Source organism: Carcharhinus amblyrhynchos, chromosome 17 (assembly GCF_965287045.1).
Source record: "Carcharhinus amblyrhynchos chromosome 17, sCarAmb.v2.hapA, whole genome shotgun sequence".
Taxonomy (NCBI): domain Eukaryota; kingdom Metazoa; phylum Chordata; class Chondrichthyes; order Carcharhiniformes; family Carcharhinidae; genus Carcharhinus; species Carcharhinus amblyrhynchos.
This window is the reverse complement of record NC_137340.1, coordinates 23,545,761-23,560,838: the sequence shown is the minus strand read 5'-3', so window position 1 is coordinate 23,560,838 and position 15,078 is coordinate 23,545,761. Positions and strand designations below refer to the sequence as shown.

The following is a 15,078-nucleotide window of genomic DNA, read 5'->3' as shown; positions in this document are numbered from 1 at the left end:
GTCATCAATAGGAAGTCGCTGTGCTTCTTGATTAAACACGGGTTTTGGTGTCACTTAATCACAGGAAACACATTTTCTCTGATCTGATTATTTTCATAGTAAATATTCTTGAACTGTAAATATATTGTAGACTTCGTGAAGAAAATGCTGAATTGGGACAGATCATCAGACAGAAGAAAATACTTTTTTTTTGGTATATTTCTTTATATAGCATAAGATTTTAACCAGCGTTGTGAATCTGATGCGGATTGAAAGAGGTAAAGGAAAATCACAAACAGATTTGCAATACTTAGAACCGCATTCAAAAGCGTTCACGGCATGTTAAAATTATCCATTCCAACTTCATTTTGAGGCCATGCCTGGAAGTAGATGTATGTGGATGATTTATTATGGTTCCAAGGAGCTATGTCTATAAATAATTATCTTTCGCTGAACAAGTAACTTGACATGTTGAATGCAAACACTGTTGCTGCGGTATAGAAAATAAACTTTCATATTAATCAACAGTCAAGTATTGTAAGTTGGTCTTCATAAATTATGAATTGTGTTCAAATCTCTTAGGGTTCATTGATAGAAAAAAAATTAAGAGAAAATATAAGGCAGCGAGCATTTGAATCAATTTTCAACAGAATGCTCGGTATGTTGTAATTGTTTTTTTAATCATTAGGGAACTATTATTCATCTGCAATTTTGAAGACTGCTCTTCAGATTTGGTTGTCAAATTGAAAACTAACAAAAGATTGTTTCCATGCAGTTGAAGCCATTTTAAAGTTCACAAATGCCAAACTTGCTGAAGAAATGTTATCATTTAATTCTGCAGGACAAGAGTGGCCTCATTTACTTGTGAGGTATGTGAAAGCCAAGAGGAAATGACAGCATCATTGAAATACTGTATGACCTGGCTTCAGGCCTATTTCTCTGAACCTTGGACAACAGAAAAACTTCCTCTCCCTGCCTTTCACCATCCCGTTTTTCAACAAGGTCTGTTGCAGTCTAGTTGTGTTCATGTAATAATATTTTGACTGTGCATGATTTTAACTTGCATTGCGTTCCTGTTTTATTGACAACGATATAATGGAGCATTTTGTCCTGTGTGAATTTGAGACACAGCACATAACATTGGGTATTTAGGAACGATAAGGTTCTTTAACTGTTCCAAGTGGTTCTGTTAGTTTTGGCACATAGTTGCAAATATTCTGGCAAGAAAGCTGAAAATGATGCAGTTCCACCCCTGACATATGCAGACTGAAAGGTCTGAATGTAAGCACATCTGAATAGCTGTAAAGTTTTCAATGAGCTTATTGTTGACCTGCATTGTCCTTTTGCCAATATCTGAGTGTTCCTTAAAGAAAAAATGTATTCTGCTGAATTGTCACATTATCCTAACATAGTAAAAGAAACACTTTTTGTTAGAGTTTCTTAGTCACCCTTGCTACCCAGTTTTGTATTTCACAATTGTTCATTGGTGGCAGCCTAGGAACTGGTACTTTTGATCAGTATTTTCTTTTATATGGAACCATAAAGGTGTGTTCCGTTGACATTGTGTACACATAGTGCTGTTCACAACCTGCTGATTCTATTTGTTACTGATGTGGAAAGAATTTATTTTGCACGTGGGGAGAGAGTGATTGCCTAAGGTACATTATCCTTCCACCATCTTTCTGGCCCCTCTGCAAGCTTTATCTACATGGCCCTGCCATCTATCTCCAGCAAAGTGGGATTACCTTTGCTGGGTTTCACTCATTCCTGTCCAAACAGAGCCAAAGAAAGACCAGCAATGGCTTATTTTTCACAATGCATCCCCACACCATTATCTCCAGAGTCCTCCATTGAACTACCTTTTCCCCCTTTTACTCATCTTACATGCTGTCCCTCGGTAGCATTATTTGCCAGCATAGTGCAGCTTTAATGGACATCCAACTCTACTTTGTCCACTAACTCTGTCTGGGTTATCAGCCTGCTTGTCCCTCCTCTTAGCAGAGCTGCAATATCTTTAGCTAGAAAGAAATCCTGTGTTGACATGCGCGATCTTTTTGGAGATCCTCTCCACTTGGATTTCTTTCTGTTTTACCCCAGTCCAATGCCGGCATCTCCACATCATATGTTTAGCTAAACATGGTCAACCTCCCACTCTTCATCCTCTAATTTTCAGCTTCATATCCTATCACACATCAAGTTCAACTCGCCTGTCCACATAGACTTCCATTGGCTTCCAGTCACCCAAACCTTTAAATTAAAATTTTGCATCTTTGAATAAAAGCCCTTTTAAGATCTTTCCTCCTTCTGTCTCTAACCTCTTCCAGTCCACCAATCCCTCCAAAACTCACTCGAGGTGAAATTCAACATAGGACATTAATTTGATACAAGGACCAAAAGTACTGCAATCTTTGAGTTACTTCTGGAATCTGGAAACAAAAACCAATTTGTGACTTTAAAGTGAACAGAAATTAAACTTTGAACCTTATTTTATGAACAGCAATTAGAGGTCACTGCCTTAAAGGCGCATACACAGCAGCAGAATAATATATTTTTCCTTATGATGTGATCCTTATAAAACAGTGCGCATTCTGCTTACTCTGAGAAATGATATGGTAGGAATAATTTACTGTAGTATTGTTCATGGTGCGTCAGACCTTATACTGGTGCAAAGGCAAGAAGAATGAAGGAAATGTGTGCCTCTTCAGTTAAGGAAGGTTGAAAACGATTTGTAAAGGATTTGCCCAAAATCAGCTAAATGTTAATTGCTTCCTGGAAAAAATATAAGTAATGGTTTCCTTAATCATTACAGCAAAATAAATAAATTCCTGCATGTTAAATGGTGCAGCAACTATCTGTCTTTACTAAGAATTTGATTAACTTGTACATTTTATAAGGAACACAAGAAAATGGATAAAGCTTAAGTGTAATACAGTGGGAATGCTGCATTGTGAATGGTTCCATTTTTGGAGTGATTTGTTAAATCGAAGCCCTGTCTGCCCCCCTCAGCTGAATACAAAAGATTCCTTAAAATCACCTACTTAACAAAAGACTAGCTGGTTATTTATTTTGTTGCCATTTGTGAGGTTTCATTGTGTCTGCAAATTGACTGTTGCATTTTGCTTTCAGTATAACTTAGACTCCACTTCAGAAGCACTTAATTGGCTGCGAAGTTGTGAAAGGAGATATATAAATGCAAATTCTTTCTGCTTTAAGAAAAGGTTAAACCAATTTAATATCAACCTTTCTCTTACAAATAGATGTGAACAATAATTAGTTCTTACCAAAATATTGTATTTAAATGTTAAAGTCCAGAGTATCATTCAAACATGAATATTACAATCCTTTTGAGAACTTGCAATTTTTTATATATGAATAATAATTGTTTTGATTCTTAGTATAATTTAAACAAAGCAATTGTGACTGCTGTGGCCAGTTAGAATATGTTATTGCTCTCCAGTTGTATCTGATTTGACAGTGCTATTATAACTAATTTAAGGACATCAGCTAATATATAGTATGTATCAAATTTGCTTTGGGGATTACATCATGAAAAGTTGAAAGTTCATGTTTCAGATTGTGTTTGAAGTTTCCGTGTGAAATCTGTACATTCAGATTTTCTTAACTGCTCCTAATTATGGCAGTTATTATGCAGTGAGTTTCCATATTTACTGAGGAGTGCAGGAAGTTTCTCAAAATTGTAAGTTCAGGAGAATGTTACGGGCTGAAACCTGCTAAAAATGTTCAGTTTCTTAAGCCGACAGTCATACTTTTTTGGGAACCTCTGTGAACTCAGGTCTCAGACTATTCTGCTGGCTGCAGACTTTAATTTCTTTGCCTTTTCCTTAGTTCCAATGTCTGCTCTTCAATAGTTGCCCCCTTGTTGATCTGAATTCCTCCCCTCTGGTATCCATGTTATCTCCTGGCCAGCTTCCCCATTGCTTGACCTTCTATCTTCTGTCATAGAGTCATAGTCATAGAATCATGCAGTGCGGAAAAGCCTCTTTGACCCATTGAGTCAAGTGTACTCCACAAGCTGGTTGGGTGCAAGACATACCCCATAAATTTGGCACCTATTCCTTGTAATTCTGTGCTAAAGAAATGTGTCTAAGGGGGTCCAATTTCCTTCTCAGGAAATCAAGATGAACAGCAATTATTAGTTGGACCAAGCTCTAACTTCAACTGAAGCATCATACCCGAGAAGTGGCGAAAATAAGATACTGCTTTGCGATGGTCTGGGAGAGATGAGATTGGGTTGGGGGCAGCTTGAATTAAGTGTTCTGTTTCTGTACAGCAGATTCGATGTAATTCCATGCAATTTTAGCAAATTCATGAAATTCACATCTATTCCAAGAAAGTAAAGAATCCCAGCTTTTCTAAGCGTATTGAAAATATGAATATTTTGAGCAATCCCAAAATTTTAGCAACAAATATAATAAAAGGTGAGGGAAGTGAAAGAAAATGAACAATACAACCCTAATAAAGGAATTTATTTGGATTACCCTGAATTAAAATAGTGGAGTGATTTTCCTAAATAGTTTGGGTGCTACAAGAACTTGAGGTAGACAAGATTAGGATGTTAAACTATAGCGCTGGTTTAGCCCATCTTTGGTTGCTATCTTGGCAAAGTAATTGAACTGGAAACTGTAAATGACTGCCCAACGAATCAGTAAGGGGCTGGTTCATAATTAAGTTGCTTGCTATCCCTCTTTAAAGAGTTTGTACAGCAATTTGGAAGTTGCATTTAAGTTAACAACTTCTTGTGGCGGGGACCAGCTCAGCAGGAATAAACAAATTGTTGAGTCCTACTTAAAGCCATGCTCAACGATTACTGTCCACTTGTTGAAGATTGATTGCATTTTTTAAGAAGATAACATTTGATGTATATCAGGAGAATTCTGGGGCACTTTTGACAAGACTTCTTCAACGCACTAATTCTTGGGAATTCTCACCGGACCTCATCCATAAAGAGCGCTACTCTACCTTATAGGAGTCACCAAGAGAAACCAAGCACCTGGACATCTTCTGGTGGTCTGCCTTGGTAGGAGGATGAAATCAGGCCGCTTAGTGCAGCAAGAGCTGCTGCTGCAGAAGGTGTCAAGAAAGGCTCTCAGAAGGAGGTCCAACCAGTGTAAGATTGTCACTAAGCATTACCTCTACATTCATGTGAGCCAAGACCTGTTCATGAGGAAACTGATCAACAAAGCTTCAGATCGCATAGCAGAGCCAGGACTACACTGCCTGTAACAGGCATGGACACAGTGGCACTTAACACCTGTTTCAGCATTATCAGTCACATATCATAGTTCTCTGTGCCCATCTCCATAAGGAAGGTCTCTGCAGCTTGTTACACTCTGGGGAATGAATATGTATAATTTCCTTTGCCATAGAGGACCAAAAGCAAAGAGCATTGGGATTCACCAATATTCCTCATGGTCCTGGCAGTCATTGACTATACGTCTGGCAGTGTAAGCTCCTCATTTAAACCTCTCTTCTGGAACAAGAAAGAATTCCTCAATGTATAACTCATATGTGAATACTGACAGTGCATCATCCAGGGAGCTACCATGAAGTGATTATAACAAGATCATCATCTCTACCACATGCCTCTGACTCCCAGTGTTCCATGCATAGCTGGCTATTAGATGGCAAGCGATCGTCTCTGATTCAGTGGCTGATGGTTTCAAAGAAACTCCGGACAGCAATTGAGCATTCAAGCAATAAGAACCACCAGGAATATCATTGATAGTGATAGCACACAATTGTGATCCTTAAGCAGAGATTTAGATATCCTAATGGTCACTGTGGCACTTGACAAAGAAGGTCTGCAGACTTGTGGTGACTTGCTGTGTGCTCTATAACCTGACAATCTGAGAGATCAGACCTTCCCACCAGCAATTGTACCACTGGATCAATCACAGGAACCATGTGGAGGATGAAGGTGAGGTTGGCGACCAGAGAGGTGCAGGCAGGTGCACCTCTTCATGATGCTTGTCATGAAGAGCATTTTGCAGAGATGTTCTCCACTATTAAATTTCCAAAGCACTGATGTCACATGGTTTACCTTGCACAACTCGGAATCTGTCAGATTAGTCCTTCATCTGCACTGAATTCGTTCCTACCTTTACCTATGAAGACAATAACAAGAAATAATTCTATAAATACTTCTTTATCATTATCAACCTTTATGAGTAGCCAGAGCAAACAATGAAAACATGACAACCAAAGAATGTTAATACTATTCACACATTGTGATCATCCTCTAAGTGATCCTGCTACCTCAGACCTTTTATAAAGTGCAACTAGTTGGCAGCAGAAGATGAGGTGGATGGAGGAAGCTGAAGTTCCAGAGGGGACAATTCCAATGCCCTCCTGGAAGTATAGACTGTGATGGTCCTACCTTAGACTGTGTCAGCTCAGCACAGGCTTCAGCCATCTAGGCTGCTATGCTGCCGGGCAATTGAAAAGGCAACAGTAGATTGCCATATCACTGTTTCAGAGTCTCTATTGACCAACCTAGTGATTAGCTACAGGTGAGATCACTGGGTATTGAAGACATTATGCAGGCCCCATTTAACTGCGTCACCACGGTATCAGCTTGCATTTCCATTAGAGTTTTTCCATTCCACAGAAGATGTAGGTTGTAAAATGAAAGCTGTTTGGGTTTCTGTTACAGCAATTAATAACTGCAGATTCTGCGGAAAAGCTGTGGTCATCAGGTACAGGCTACAAAGACAATTGGCTGAAAATGGCCAGTTTCCTTAGAGAGGATCAGTTTCAAGCTCTGAATCAAGTCACAAAGGTGGCAAAAAATTAACATTCCCTCCTGGTCCTCCTTGACCTGTCTGCAACCTTTTTAAAGGTTGACCATAAGATCTCCTCCAATGCGTTCCTTTGGTCATCCAGCCAGGGGAGACTGTTTTCACCTAATTCCATTCTAATCTATCTAATTAGTGGTTAGCACAGCTGCCTCACAGCGCCAGGGACCCGGGTTCAATCCACTGTCTGTGTGGAGTTTGCACGTTCTCCCTGTGTCTGCATGGGTTTCCTCCGGGTGCTCTCGTTTTCTCCCACAATCCAAAAAAAAATGCTTGTTAGATACATTGGCCATGCTTAATTCTCCCTCACCCAAACAGGTGCTGGAGCATGGCAACTAGAGGATTTTCACAGTAACGTCATTGTAATGTTAATGTAAGACTACTTATGACACTAATAAATAAACTTTAAAAATAATTGCAGCTAGCAAATCACTTGCAATGACTTCTTTTCCTGTTCCTACACTGCTATCTTTAGTGTCCCCCAAGGATCTATGAATAACCCCTTCCTTGTCTCATTGTTACAAATATAAAGTTTCTAAAATTATAATTTGGGACTATCACTTTAATTTAAGGTAGAATGGAAGGGGTCGTGTGACCTGCTCTGAATTCTGCATGACAATAAGCCTGGGTAGCTTAGTTGTTAAATGTTAAAGGACACAAGTTGAATTATTGGGAAGGAGGTGCTAAAGTTCATATCTGTAGACACTGTCAAGAACATTTATGCTGTCTGTGGACAGACTGTTAGTCACCAAGTCTCACAGGGAGTATTAGGAATGTCAGCCCTTTTAAAAGGTTATGCTTTGAACTTATTTTTAAATTCCAAGCTAGAATGGAGTTGGGGATTTAGACGTTAGCAAATTTGCATTTCTGTCTGGATACAAGGCCCAAGCGATTCACGTGCCATGGAACTGAGGTTTATACAAGGAAAAGTTCTTAGAAAGTCATTGTGGTATCAGGAACAGGGTTTCTAAGATATCCTTGGAACACTTGCACTGAAATAAGTCTTTGGTCAACTGAGAGAGACAGAAAATAGAGACAGTGTGTCGCGCGCCTAATGGAAATAAAATGCTCAGCCTGTTGATCACTATGCAGAATGTGGGTGGGGGCTTGTGCTCAGATTGAAGAGACTGAGTTTGTGTGGATTTAAAGGAAGCAGCAAGATTCACCCAACTTGCAAAACCCTTACAATCTAGGAAGAGTGTCCTTGCTGTGAACATTGTAGCGAAGCAACCTGAGAAGAGTGTCCTTGCAGTCAGTTCATGTTGAAAAATAAAGTGACATTGCAGGAACACCTACGAGAGTGCAGTGAAAAATCTGAGTGTTAGCTTGAAGTTTGGAGCTCCTGAGGAGACATCAAAATTCAAAAGTAACGTGGGACAAGTGGATTAGGTGAGTATGGTCAGGTAAGTATTTACTACTTTTATCGCTTATAGTTTTTAAGGCTTCCAACTGCAGCCCTTGGAAACCTTGGTTTCAGAATCTCCTGTGGCCAATCTTGTGCAAAACAGATAGTGTTTTGGACACTGTTGGGGAGAATAGCCTCTCAAGAAAGCAGCAATAGCCAAATTCATTGCAATGTGGTTGGCTCTGCTGTGTGGGAGGGGAGTGAAGTGTATGGGATTGCACTATTTCTAGGGGATTCAATTGTTAGGGGAATAGATAGTTCCCCTGTGGCTGCAAACAAGATCCCAGGATAGTATTTTGCCTCCTTGGCGCTAGGGCTAAGGATGTCTCAGAGCAGCTACAGGTTATTCTGAAGGGGGAGGATGAAAAGCTGGTGGTCGTGGTACAGATTGGTATGGGTAGCATTGGTAATAAAAGAGTACTAAAAGCAGACTATAGGGAGTTAAGAACCAAGTTGAAAAATACTACCTCAAGGGTGGTGATCTCAGGGTTATTACCAGTGCCACGTGCTAGTCAGAGTAGAAGCATCAGGATATATCAGATGAATACATGGCTGAAGAGGTGGTGCGAGGGAGAAGGTTTCAGATTCATGAGGCAATTGAATCCCCTAGAAATAGTGCAATCTCACACACTTCACTTCACTCCCCTCCCACGCAGCAGAGCCAACTACGTTGCAATGAATTTGACTGTTGCTGCTTTTTTGAGAGGCTATTTCCCCCCAACAGTGTCCAAAACGCTGTATCTGTGTTGTACAAGGTTTTGGGGAAGGTGAGGCCAGTGCAGTTTCAATTATTTGTAGCTGGGCAGGAATGGATCCAATGTCCTCGGGGGAATGTTTGCTAAAGTGGTTGAGGTGGGTTTAAACTAAAATGACAAGGGGATGGGAACCTATGCAAGGAGTCAGAGGAGGAGAAAACAAGGATATAAACCAAAGAGAGAAAGGGGAATAAGACAAGTGACTGACGGAGAAATCAAGGGCCAGAATCAAACAGGGCCACATGAAAAATGATGGGAATGGGACAAGGAATACTAAAAAGGCCAGCCATGAAGCTTTGTGCCTTAATGCATGGAGCATTCGCAATAAAGCGGATGAACTAATCATGCAAATAGATGCAAGTGGGTTTGATATAGTTAGGATTATAGAGACATGGCTACTGGGTAACCAGGAAGAGGAACTGAACATTCGGGGGTATTCTGTATTTAGGAAGGACAGGCAAAAAGGAAAAGATGTTAAAGGAGAATTAATGCACTCATGAGAAAGGATGTTACCTCGGATGTAGAATTTATGGGCAGAGCTGAGAAACACGAAGAGATAAGGCGGTTGTATATAAATCCCTAAATGGTAATGGTTTTATTGAGGATGGCATTAAACAGGAAATTAGAAATATATGTAATAATGGAATATCTGTAGTTATGAGAAACTTTAGTCAACATATAGATTTGGCTAATCAAATTAGTAAAAGTACCATTGTGGAGGAATTCCTGGAATGAATATGGGATGGTTTCCTGGAACAATATGTTTAGGAACCAACTAGAGAACAGGCCATCCTAGACTGGGTTGTATAATCATAGACTCCCTACAATGCAGAAGGAGGCCATTTGGCCCATGGAGTCTGCACTGATTCTCCGACAGAACGCCTTGCTCACCCCTGCCTTATCCCCTCAACCCCACATATTTACTCTGCTAATCCCCCTAACTTAAGCATCTTTAGACATGCTAGGGGAATTTAGCATGGCTGATCCACTTAACCTGCGCATCATTGGACTGTGGGAGGAAACCCCTGTACCTGGAGGAAACCTCGCAGACACGGGGAGAAGATATAAACTACACACAGATGTTCACTCAAGGCTGGAATCGAACCTGGGTCCCTGGCACTGAGAGGCAGCAGTGCTAACCAATAATTTGTAATCTAGTTGTGTGAGGCCCCTTACGGATGAGCGACCATAATATGATAGAATTCTCCATCAAGGTGGAGAGTGACGTAGTTGATTCTGAGACTAGAATCCAGAATCTAAATTAAAGAAACTATGATGATATGAGGCATGAGTTGGCTGTGATGGATTGGAGAACATTGAGAACAAAGAACAGCACAGCACAAACAGGCCCTTCGGTCCTTCAAGCCTGTGTTGATCATGTTTACCTATCTAAACCAACTGCTTATGTCCCTCTATTCCCTGTTGGTTCATATGCCTATCAAGATGAGTCTTAAATATGGCTAATGTAACTGCCTCAACCACCTCACTTGGCAATGCATTTCAGACCCCCGCCACCTTCTGTGTAAAAAAATTGCCCCCAGCACATCTCCATTGAATCTTTCCCCACTTATCTTGAACCTGTGCCCCCCCTTATAATTGTCATTTCTGCTCTGGGGAAAAAGCTTCTGACTGTTCATTCCATCTATACGTCTCATGATTTTATAATCTTCTGTCAGGGCATCCTCAGCCTCCATGTTTCCAGGGAGAACAATCCCAGTTTGTTCAATCTCTCCTCATAGCTAATACGCTCCATACCAGGCAATGCCATGGTAAGCCTTTTCTACACTCTCTCAAAAGACTGCACATCCTTCTGGTAGTGTGGTGACCAGAATTGGATACAGTATTCCAAATGTGGCCTAACCAAAGTTTTATACAACTGTAACATAATTTGCCAACTTTTATACTCGATGCCCTGGCCGATGAAGGCAAGCATGTCATATGCTTTCTTCACCACCTTTTCCACCTGTGCTGCCACTTTTAAGGATCAGTGGATCTGTACTCCCAGATCTCAGTGTATTTATGCTCCTGATTGCTCTGCCATTTATTTTATAGCTGAATTGTATCTACCAAAATGCATCACCTCACATTTATCCAGATTAAATACCATCTGCCGTTTCTTGCTCAATTTTTCAGTCCATCTATATCCTATTATATTCTCTGATAATCTTCATCACTATTCACAACTCTGACAATCTTAGTATCATCCTCAAACCTGCTAATCAGACCAGCTACTTTTTCTTCCAAGTCATTTATATACATTACAACAGCAGAAGTCTCAGCACTGATCCCTGCAGAACACCACTAGTTACAGACCTCCATTTAGAAAAATACCTTTCCACTGCTACCCTCTATCTTTTATGGCCAAGCCAGTTCTGAATACATCTAGCTAGTTCACCCCTGATCCAGTGAGATTTAATCTTTTGCACCAGCCTGCCATGAGGGACCTTGTCAAGTGCCTCACTAAAATCCTTGGAATTATTCAAGGATGTAACTGATAATGTTGTTGAGGGGGGTGTGGTTTATTTGGACTTTAAGAAGACATTTGACAAGGTCCTACACCAGAGATTAGTGTGTAAAATTCAAGTGCATGGGATTAGGGGTTGTGTATTGAGTTTAACAGAAAACTGGTTGGCAGACAGGAAACAGTAGAAATAAACGGGTCTTTTTTTAAGTGGCAGGCAGTGACTGGTGGAATCCTAGGCTGGGATCAGTGCCTAGATCACAGCTGTTCAAAATATATATTAATGATTTAGATGAGGGAACTAAATGTAACACCAATGTAAATTTGGAGATGACACAAAACTGGGTGGGAATGTGAGCTGTGAGGAGGATGCAGAGTTGTTTCACTGTGATTTGGATAAGTTGAATGACTGGGCAAATACATGGCAGCTGCAGTCCAATGTGGATAAATGTGAGGTTATCCACTTGGGTAGCAAAAGCAGGAAGGTAGATTATTATCTGAAAGGCTATAAATTGAGAGAGGGGAATGTGCAACGCGACCTTTATCCTTGTACACCAGTCACCATTAAAGGTAAGCATGCAGGTGCAGCAGGTGGTAAAGAAGGCAAAAATAGTATGTTGGCCTTCATGGTGAGGTGATTCAAGTACAGAGATAGGGATTTCTTGCTATAGTTACACAGTGCCTTGATGAGACCGCACCTGAAAGTTTGTGTGCAATTTTGGCCTTACCTAAGGAATTCTTGCTATGTTCTTGCTATGGAGGGAGTGGTGCAAAGGTTTACCAGAATGATTCCTGGGATGGCAGGATTGACGTACGAGGATAGATTGAATTGGTTAGGATTATAAACTCTGGAGTTTTGAAGAATGAAGGAAATCTCACAGTAACCTATAAAATTCTAACAGAACTAGGCAGGGTAGATGCAGGAAGGATGTTTCCATTGAATCAGAACCACGGCTCCATTTGCGGATTTGGAGTAAACCATTTAGGACTGAGTTGAGGAGAAATTTCTTCCCAGTGATTGGTGAACCTGGGGAATTCTCGACCACAGAAATTGTTAAGGCCAAAATGTTGTTTGTTTTCAAAAGGTAGTTAGATGTGGCTTTTGGGGCAATGGGATCAAAACATATTTGGGAAAGGCAGGAACAGGCTATTGATTATGGTGATCAGCTATGGTCATAATTAAGGGCAGGGCAGGCTTGAAGGGCTGAATGGCATTCTCCTGATCCCATTTTCTATGTTTCTGTGAAAGTTTTTTTATTTATTAGTCACAAGCAAGGCTTACATTAACACTGCCATGAAGTCACCACAGTCCAGTGCTTGTTTGGGTCAATGCACCTAACCAGCACATCTTTCAGAATGTGGGAGGAAACTGGAGTACCTGGAGGAAACCCCTGCAGACATGGGAAGAACGTGCAAACTCCACACAGACAGTAGACCCTAGCCGGGAATCGAACCCGAGCCCCTGGCACTGTGAGGCAGCAGTGCTAACCACTGTGCTACCGTGCCACCCATCAGTCCTGGGATTAGAAGTTACCTAGCTGGAAAAGGGAACCACCAGAATCTGAGAAAACTTTGAACAGGTTCCAGGAGAACGATTAGAGGACCATGTATGGTACAACTGTGGCTGGAGAATTTTTAGTTTTTTTGAAAGTTAAATGGGGAAACCGTTTTCTGGCTCAGAGTGTAAGTTGCCTACAAAATAAGCAAATTTTTTTTTAGTTTCTTAGAGAAAGACTTGAAGTGTTATTATGTGATCATTTGTCAGTCTGCACAGAGTGTGCTAAAACTACATGCTGCTCCTTCAGCGACATTATCCAAAGGCACAGCTTTAGTTTTCACATGCATGTTAGTGCTATCCAGTTGTTGTTTACTAGCTATTCTAGATTCCTCCGCCATTACTGAAATTATCAAACGTTTCTTATCTGACACTGGGTGACTAGAGACGTTCTCAAATTAGATATTGGAAACACTGGAGTCATTGTTTTGATCCCAATTCTAAACCCGTTCCCTAGCTACCTATTCATTCCTCTCCTGCTACAATCTGAGGTTAAGCCATTGTGTTTGCAATTTTGATGTCACATTTGATCCAGAGGTAAGCTTCAAAAATCCTTATTCATTTCATCACCAAGACCACCTGTTTTCAACTTTACAACATTGCCTGACTTATGGAACCCAAAAAGTGCAGGAGGCAGCCATTCGGCCCATTTGAGTCTGCACCAACTCTCTGAAAGAGCATCTCACCCAGGCCTGTCCAAACCCCCCCCTCCCCCACACCAATCATGTTCCCATAACCCTGCACATTTATCATAGCTAATCCCTTTAACCTAGACATCTTAGGACACCAAGTGGCAATTTAGCATGTCCAATCCACCTAACTCACACATCTTTGGACTGTGGAAGGAAACCTGAGCATGCAGAGGAAACTCCCACGGGCATGGGGAGAACGTACAACCTCCCCTCAGATAATCACCCAAGGCCATAATCAGGCTTGGATCCCTGGTGCTGTGAGGCAGTAGTGCTAACCGTTGTACCACCATGCCACCCATTATTCATCTGATTCAACTGCTGTTGTAACCATCATTTGTGCCAAGGTTACCTCTAAAATTGACCATTCCAATGCATTCATGGTTGACCTCCCACATTGGCAAACTTTATGCCTTCCATAGCTCTACTGCCCACGTTTTAACTCCCTGCAAGTTACATTCCCCAGTCACCTCTGTGCTTGTTGACCTGCATTGGCTCCCATTCAAGCAACTTCTTGATTTTAAAATTCTCCTCCTTGTTTTCAAATCCTTCCATGGCCTTGCCACTACCCCTCTCTGTAATCTCCTCCAACCCACATTGCTGCTATATGTCTGTGTTCCTCTCATTCTGGCCTCTTATGTATTGTTCATTTTAATTCCTCCACCAATGATGGCCGTTACTTTGGTTGTCTGAACCACAAGCTGTGGGATCCCCTTTCTACATCTCACTTGTTCAATTTTAATGCTGCTGTAAAGTGCCTTGGGGCATTTCATTATGCTAAAGGTACTACATAAATATAAATTATTGTTAATGTGAGGAAGTTTGATGTGCAAGTAATACCCGTGAAGGATGTAGTAATGTGGGAGGTATGGATGTCAGTGTGTGGGATTATGGACATGGGAGTGAGAAAATCCAAAACCTCCGATTCTCTTTCCCTTCTCTTGGTAACCAGTGTAGTTTAATTTTGACAAGTGTGTTCCCAAACTCCACCCCACTTTATTACATGATCAATTTCAAATCACAAGCAAACTTTCATGGATTTAAACAGGATGTATTATTTATTCATACAGTCACCTCGCAAAAGGTTTATCGCTATACCAATCAAACACCGCATGTGTCCAAAAATAATACAATTGAAAACAGAAGTGCACTTCCCAAATGTTAAAAACAAATAGAATAGTTAGGGGTTCACATTGTCTTTAAGAGTCCAGTGAAGGAGAGAGATTTTTCAACTCTGCAAACCAAGGCCATCGAGAAATTTGAGTTACTTGTTTTCCAGACAGAGAAGGAAAAAGTGGACCCCAAGATAATCCTGAAACAGTTCGGAAACATATGTCTCCTGGTAATAAACTTAATCCTTGATAGACATATGTTCAATTCAATGAACCAAAGGACAGATGAGTCAATACAACCCTAAAA

At 40.8% G+C, this 15,078-nt stretch overlaps 1 protein-coding gene across 9 annotated transcripts in view; it reads left to right on the top strand.

Annotated features, from left to right (window-relative positions):
* The window catches only part of LOC145354384 (methylated-DNA--protein-cysteine methyltransferase-like), a 370,957-nt gene that overhangs the window by 213,256 nt on the left and 142,623 nt on the right, over positions 1 to 15,078 (top strand). For all 9 annotated transcript variants that reach the window (XM_080205619.1, XM_080205622.1, XM_080205617.1 and 6 more), the window contains one exon: positions 821 to 981. In XM_080205619.1, the coding sequence (XP_080061745.1) occupies positions 821 to 981 (161 nt within the window). The remainder of the gene's footprint in view (positions 1 to 820; positions 982 to 15,078) is intronic.